The following is an 8,349-nucleotide window of genomic DNA, read 5'->3' as shown; positions in this document are numbered from 1 at the left end:
AAGGAGCAGGCTTACTGGTTCAAAGAGTTCAAATACTAGATAAATAAGAAGCATCTTTACTTGAATTGCTAACCTCAGATATCACAGTTCTCCCTAAGGTCTCATCCTAACTTTTTTACACTCATTCTCAAGCTATTCGTGAAGGTATGACTTAGACTAAATATTTATGATCTCAAAAGTCTTAAAGAGAAAGATTGCTTTAATATACTTTATCTTCATTCACTAAGGTACATTTTACCTTAAAGATTAGACAGGTCAGCAAGCATCTCATTTTTAAGACTATAAGGGAAGCAGTTGACTATTCATAAACCATAAACATCATTGATGTAAAACTGTACTAAAACGGTAGTGAAATACTGGCTGCAATTTTTACTGCACATTTAAAAAGGACAAACTAGTTCTTCAAAAAACCCAAAACTAGGTAGGTCCTATTCTTTCACAAATTTCAAGAAAAATGCAGATTATATCCTGTGATAAATTGATTTTCATTCCAAATTATTTAGGAAATAAAGTAACGACCTGTTAAATTAATAGGTTATCTACGGAACTTAGAATAAATATATATCTATTTTAAGACTAATGAACCACAGAATTCTCTAATCAAGTATGCTAGTAAAAACACCCTTCTAGTGAGTTTAACCGAGACACTTCAGGTGTGGGAGGTCTCAGGAAAGCTGGGGTTACACAGTTTAGTCGGGGACCCTCTGCCTCAGTCTCTGGTTGAGCTGTCCTCCAGGAAGCTCACGAAGATTCTTCAGATTCTCTCTGAAGCATTTGCTATCAGAAAAGCACAACGAAGGAGGCTTAAAAGCAAGCAGAGATTTTCAGGTACGGGGCCCTGACTAAGGATGGCAAGGGGCTCAGACTGCAGAAAAGACCGGTAGCTACCAGCCTGGGCTCTTGAGGTCTGCGGTCAGTGTGAATCCCCAGCTTGTCATGGGACCCAGACAGAGCAAGCTATTTAAACTCCTTAAGCCTGGTTTCCTGTACAGAAAATGGCAGCAGCAGCACACGGGGCTATTCACATAATCTCCACAAAGCGCTCAGCATGTATCAAGTAATTTGTAAATAGTAATTTATTGTGACAATATTCCTCTTAGCGCCTAAGAAAAGTATCAGTGCTTACACTTAATGTTGGATAGTATGCGGTCCTTGCAACTTTGCCTTAAATTAAGAGAATGTCAGGGTCTTCCTACAGGGAACCCACACTGGGACTTGGGTTACAGATTCTGGAACCAGTCTTCCTAGGATATAGTGGTTAAGAAAGCTGTGTCAAAGACTGTATAAGAATATATGCACATTTCTTACTTTAATTTCCAGTTTGGAACTATTAATATACAGCTCAATAATGATATACTTTGAATTCAGAGAACACAGATTAGATATGCCTACATCTAGTGTAACATCTGTAGGCTGAAGTGTTTTTCTAACAAAAAGGGAAAATGTTAAAGTAGTTAAGACAAAAAACACGAAAGTAAACACCCAATTGAGAGTCTAAGGTACAAAATTATCAGTCTGGTGAAAAGGAAATTACATTATAAGGATAAAGACAATTTCCTTTTTGACACTTACTGATGAGAGAAATATAGGAATACAGTCAAAACTTCCCTTCCTGCATGAAACACTCTTTATGGCATTATTAAAATGATTATTCTTTATAAGAAAGATTATTTTTCAAGAATGTTTCAAAGATTACTTTTAGTTAGGTGGCATTAATTATGCTAATAAAAGAATCTTTTTTATTTTTGGTATATGGAGGCAACACCGTGTTTTGAAAACATAAAGGCTGATACAGGGTTTGGGAAACAGTCTGGACGGTGGTAGAGGTTGGAAGAAAGCAGCAGCTGTGATAGGACAGTTCTCTAAACACATGGGGAAGGAAAAATGGCAACAAGCAAAGTCTTACAGAAACTCTTATGCAGTTAATTTTACAAAGGGAGCTTCATTCAAAATTTAATCCTAATACATAATACATATATAAACTCCACTTGATAAAATGGAAAACATCTCTCATGTCATATATGTGGTACTTACACAGACTTGATAATTTACTAATAATTTTTGCTAAGTGGAAAAATATGGTATTCATAGTCACTTAAATTCAGTCAGTATTTCAACAAAGTTGCTAATTTATGTTAATAATTTATTATAAAAACCAACTAAGGGTAATTTGATTAATTTTGTTACCACAGAGTTCAGATAATTGCTATTGACAGGTCTGGATCATTTAATGAAGGAAAAAAAAAAAAAAGAAGCTCTAACAGTTATTGTGAAAAATGAATCTTTTCTAAGACCAAAACATTACATGCTCATAAGACTGTAGAAATGATCTAGGGTTGCTGTACAGATCAAAGACTATGGGTAAGAAAGTGAGGACAATATAACCACTTTAGGTCTACGGGCAAGATCATGCATATTAGGATTCACTATAATACAGCCATAACATTTCAAGTACATTATAGAATTGTCATCCACCTGATTTTTAAAATTTCAAGTAGAAAAAAGTAATTCCAAAATATGATGTTCTGATCAGTTTCAATATTCAAAAAGTTCAGTCCCCATTCAGAAACAGATAAACAGTATATTTATTAAATGAGTTAAGACAAATAAACTTTACAAATAGACAAATAATAAAAGGCTCAGTGGCTAAAATAGATGGTAAGCATCATCGAAAGAAATCAACACCATCACGGTATCTCAGTTGGCTTACACGTGTAAAAAGAAATTTTCAAAGAGCAATTTCACAGAAATGAAGCCAGTTTTTTTTTTCTTATAAACAAATCACCACTTCTTGGTTCAAAACTGACATCTGTTATGAAAATTACCATATCACATATTTGTAAGATGACAAGGAGTAACTCATCTTCAAAGTGCAAGTAAGTCTATTTACAACCACAAAAAAGGCAATGATGAGGAGAAAAGGATTTTTAAAAAATATACAAAGATTAAAAACATTTGGGATGCAAAATTAAACAATTTTTTGGTTAGAGGATAAAAGAGAAAAAGTGATTGAATTACAGATGCTGATTTCAGCTATACATACTATATAATGGGATCCAAGATCTTTAACAGCTTGCTTGCATTTTTTTCTACTTACATAATGCTCTGGAAATTTCTGGTAGAAATTACAGTGTCTCAAAGGGAGAAATACACACTAAGCATGTCTTGCTACTACTTCATGGATGTCGTAAGACCCGTTTATGGATTAGAGTTGGTGTAAAAAGCCATTGCCTTGAGTTGGAAAAATGAATACTGTAAAAGCTCGATACAAATCCTCCAAAGCACATGCACGTCTAAATCTTTTGGAAATTACATCATATTTAAGCATCACCAAAATAAAAAAGAAAACTGAAAACATTTCCCTTTTCTCTATTCCCTATGCCTTGTAGGCTTCTCCAGTTGCTAGGGTCAATTTCTAGAGTTGAAAGGGTTCTTCAAGATAGTCTAGTCCACCACCCTCATTTCGGGTAAATGATTTTCCCAAGGTCATGCAGCACGTTAATGGCAAAACCGAGACCAGAAGCCAGGCGGTGACTCCTAGTCCCGTATGCGTTCCCGCATATCATGCTACCTCTTTTTACAGTATGGTTTGCTATAGATACCTGATGAATAAATGTACAAACTGCTGGCAGAGCCAATGTGTTTCTAAGACTTGCAGAGGATTACTGCAAAGGACTGATGGAGAGAAACAGATTTTCCCCCGCCCACCAAAAATATCAAGCACCATCAACTAAACATTTCTTTGCTCAGTCAGCATGCTCAGATGTCATAGTCCTCATAAACTTTATGTCAGCCTGAGGACTGTATTCCTGGTGCAATCTGGGCCCTAAGACAATGCCAGTTCCTAAAAGGTAAAGACAGAGGCAAAAAAGGGGAGAAGTTCGACGAAAGAAAGAAACAAAGACTTAACCCAATTGGCTTAGAGATGGGCATTCCGAAAGCACATGGTGAATTACTATATCTAAATATACATATTTTAGGATCGTTTCCACCTTTCCATATAATCTCATCTTACCTAATTTGTTATTTGGCCACTTACAAATTAAAATAGATGTATCAAAGATGATAGTGATCATTATTATTATTATTATTTTTAGACCATGAGACTATTTTAGATAAACCAAATTCTATGAAGAGTATGTCACACAGTGAAATTGCAATGATTTTCTTAATGTGATTCTATTAGATTTACCACCAGGGGAATTAAAGTGGTATTTCATGGGGCTGTTACCATCTTGAAATTGATTCCAATTGTGGATAAAGAGAACAGACTGATGCACCATATATGCAGAATTAAGTAAAGAAGCTGAAATTTCTTTTTTCTTTTTAAAAAATTGCCATGTATTTATTTAATAAAAGGGCATATTTATGTTTACAAACAAGTTTCAAAAACAAAAGGAAAACATGTATGCTTCTACCTGTTAACCTTTTTCAAAATGCCAACAGCCCTCATGCTGTATGAAGGTTTCTAAGGATTTATTAGAAAAATCAATAGAGTTCACTCACAGTTCACCAAGACATCACTGAGCTAACATGTTTAGACAAAAACAAAAAGGACTAAGGTTCTCTTGTAGTTTGATAGTTTGATTTAATTTGATTTGCCTGAAATAACAAAAGCATTTCAAGCATCTTTCATTATGTAGTTGATGTCCCACATTAAACAGTCTACTAAATTCTGAACAAAGGTTATTAGCAAGTTTTCAAAAATTTTAAAAATTAAACAGTTGTTTCAAAACCATTAAGTAGTAAATGTATTTAAGAAACTAATTAGGACAGATGCCATAACTTCATTAAACACCACTGCTCATGTTTTTTTTTTTTTTTGTTTTGGTTTTTTTTTTTTTTTTTTGGTTTTTTTTTAAACAAAGCATTAGTGTTATCTATTTGGCTATGAGTCTTAGCAATTTATCTACAATATTTAACAAGGTAAATTGTAGGCAAAAATTTAGTACAGTTTCAATAGAAACACCCCTTTTTTTGTTTTCCTGAAAATACAGCAGTATTTGAAGGACTAATTTTTCTCTGCATCAGTTATAAGGAAGCTTCCCATCTATGAACAGGAACAAAAAAAGTATCTACAAACCTTGTAAACAGATCTGTATCATTTATAAACATAAATAATCGAAATTATTAACAGCCAACAGCAGAAATTAAAGTATCAATTCAATGATCCAGGGCTCTTTGCTTGCTCGCCCAGCTGTGCTCCTCCCCCTCTCCCATCAAGGACTGAAATAAACTAAAGGTCTGCTAATACACTGGTCAGGACCATTCTTGGGTACTACTGATGATCCACAGGTCAGCAGCATATGCTGAGTTACTGTTTATCTGTCAGTTCGTTTCTCCCACCCCCCAAAAAGCACCCTCAGTCTGGCAGAAAGCTTTGCTTTTTTTTTTTTTAAAAAAATAAATCTACATTCGTACAAGTGTGTCTTCTGTTGAAGTCCAAAGACAAGAATACGATCTTGTCCATCACAATATGTGAAAAGACCCAGTTTCAATTTGTTTCTTTACAATGCAGCTAGTGTGTTAACATTCAGCTTACAATCAGAGCGATGTTTCCAAACTATGTAGTGGGCTTCCTGGGGATGAAGAGGTAGCAGACTTGTTCATTTCTATTGTAAGGTGAATCCCGCTGTCAACAGCATTGTTATTTTTGTTGGGAGAGGGTGGAGGACTGGAGTTACGTTTTGTAGGAGCATCATCTTCGGCATCAGTGTCATCGATAAGGGGGATATGAGGCTCTGAATCTTCTATCCTAAACTCAGGATGTGTCATAAAGTTGTGAATCGAACTTCTTGATTCCGGTTTTTCTAACCCTTCATATAAAGAACTACGAAATGCATTCACCACTCGAATCTGTAAACATCAGAAAACACAAAAAGATGTCAGTATACTATTCGCTTAATTTAAAAGTGGTTCATTTATGAGTCTGAATCCACAAACAGCTAGGTATGAGTGAATCATATTTGCATGTAATGCAGTGGAACTTGCAATACACTGTAAAAAAAATGAATATTTTAGTAGGACACTACAGAACAACAAAACCACATACTCTAAGAATTAAGAGTTATAGAATTCAAATACTGAGAAAATCTCATTGTCACTGGCTAAAAATTTAATAGCCATTTTATAGGACTATTTTCCCTATGAAAACAAAAACAAACGAAACAGAAACTTCATCATACACAAGCTTTAGCTGATTTTTAAAATAAAAAAAAATGTAAGTCTTGAAAACAATTCAAATAAGTTAAACAAAGTCAAGCACAGAGGGTTACTATTCATCATGCTAGGAATTAGGGTATCACCAACTATGAAAAAGCCAAGCAAATATAAGCTGAATGCCACAATGAACTCACATCTACCCCGCTATTCCCTTAATTACAAAATAAAGAGACAAAACCCAAATAAGTATCTATAAAATGCCATTAAACAGCTATAAATATTTGAGTATATGCCATTTGTCTATAAAGCATTAGTGTTTTTCTCTGTAACACATTAAAACTTAAATCACTTTATATACTAGAGTTCACTGAGAAGAATAGATTTAAAACAAAAAGCCCCAAACCCCTGCTGTTGTTCTATCAACAATCTCGCAAAAACACAAGGTTTTTTGGTATTTTTGCCCTTAAACATACAGCCCAACAACTCGCCCCCCATACAAAAGTTTGCTGTACAGAGGAAGAGAGGTTAATGGGTAATTAATGCAAAAACAGTGCTGTACACACTGACATTAGGTCTTATTAACCTAGTGTCATACAGATTTTCAAAACAAAAAAAGGGACAAAATCCAAACATTTGAGCATCTACTCAGTATCAATTCAAACACAGTGTTTGCTTTTGCATTGATTCTAATGAATCTTGTTTAGTAATGAAGACATCATTTATCATAATGTTAAGAGAAATCATGAATACTGGTATTCCAGAAAAAAAGACCATCACATCGGAACCATCTCTAAGACAATGGTGATGAAAAAATTAACACATTTCTTCAAATGATATTTGAATGTATTTTTTTTTAAAAGGGTAACATTTATTTAGGCCCACTTCTTTTCTTTAATTGTATATATCTAAGATGTACAAGTTGATGATTTGATATACATATACACATTGAAATTATCATGACAGTCAAGCTAATTAACATAATCCATCACCACACATTGTCACCATTTGTGTGTATGTGGTAAGAATAATTAGGATTCTGCCCTCTTAGCACATTTTAGGTACGTTAAGTACAGTATTGTTACCTAGAGTCACCATGAGATACATTACATCTCTAGAACTTACGGGTCTTTGCATGAACTGAAACTCTGTACCCCTTCATAAACATTTCCACATTTCTCTCTACCCCTAACCACCATTCTACTCTCCATTTCTAGGAGTTTCACTATTTTAGATTCCCACTTTTGGGAATGTATCCACAGGAATAAAATCAGAGATACGTGCACTCCTTTATTCCCTGCAGCATTATAACTAGCCAAGATATGGAAACGTTAAGTGTCAACTGAGAGATGAACAGGTAAGGAAAATGTGGCATATATACATACAAGGAATTTTTAAAAAAAATTTATTTATCAGAGAGTGAGCGAGCAAGTGCACAAGCAGGGGGTACAGCACAGAGGGAGAAGAAGACTCCCCGCTGAGCATGGAGCCTGATGTGGGACTTGATCTCAGGACCCTGGGGATCACAACCTGAGCTGAAGGCAGATGCTTAACCGACCGAGCCATACCCAGGTGTCCCTACGTACAAGGAAATATTGTTCAGCCTTAAGAAGAAGGGAATTCTACCATTTGCAACACAACATATGCTCAGTTCTGGTTAAAACTGATTAAAATATCTCTCCTCAAAGCTATCTTCCTGCATTTACCAAGCCCTGCCTGCTGGAGGCTGCTTTACTTCTTGCTCACGTAGCTCTATGAAGAGTGTAGCATGGTGAAGCGAGGAAGACAGAGGTTAAAGGTCTGAGTGTGAACTCCAGCTCTGCTACCTGCTAGCTGAGGAACCCTGGACAAACCGATTTCCTCAACTATAAAATGGGAAGTAACAGTGGCACCTACCTTACCGGGTTGTTACGGGAGAGTCATTAGTGAGTTAATACATGTACAAACTTAAAACCGTGTTAGTGCACAAGTATCAATGTCATGCCAGGGCTTGTCACACTTTAATGTGCATGCGAAGCACCTGGGGATCTTGTTAAACTGCAGATTCTGAGTCAGGAGGGGCCTTCGGTGGATCTGACAGTTAATGTAAAGTCTGGAACACAATTATACAGAAATACAGTAAAGAGAGCATACCTAAGGTCATGTGACCACCTCCACATGAAGAGTCAATTATCCAAGATGTTGCTGAAA

The 8,349-nt window shown here is 35.5% G+C and overlaps 1 protein-coding gene across 1 annotated transcript in view; it reads right to left on the bottom strand.

Moving 5' to 3' along the window:
- Positions 1 to 2,567: 2,567 nt before the first annotated feature.
- Positions 2,568 to 8,349, bottom strand: part of LOC111142249 (ATPase plasma membrane Ca2+ transporting 1) — a 125,604-nt gene continuing 119,822 nt past the window's right edge. Inside the window, exon 22 of the mRNA XM_022495296.1 lies at positions 2,568 to 5,856. Within this exon, the coding sequence (XP_022351004.1) occupies positions 5,545 to 5,856 (312 nt within the window). The 3' untranslated portion in view covers positions 2,568 to 5,544. The remainder of the gene's footprint in view (positions 5,857 to 8,349) is intronic.

The sequence above is a fragment of the Enhydra lutris genome, unplaced genomic scaffold (genome assembly GCF_002288905.1).
Source record: "Enhydra lutris kenyoni isolate GAN:26980312 unplaced genomic scaffold, ASM228890v2 scaffoldscaffold7, whole genome shotgun sequence".
Lineage (NCBI taxonomy): Eukaryota > Metazoa > Chordata > Mammalia > Carnivora > Mustelidae > Enhydra > Enhydra lutris.
The sequence above is the reverse complement of the archived record's forward strand: the minus strand, read 5'-3'. Positions and strand labels throughout refer to the sequence as shown.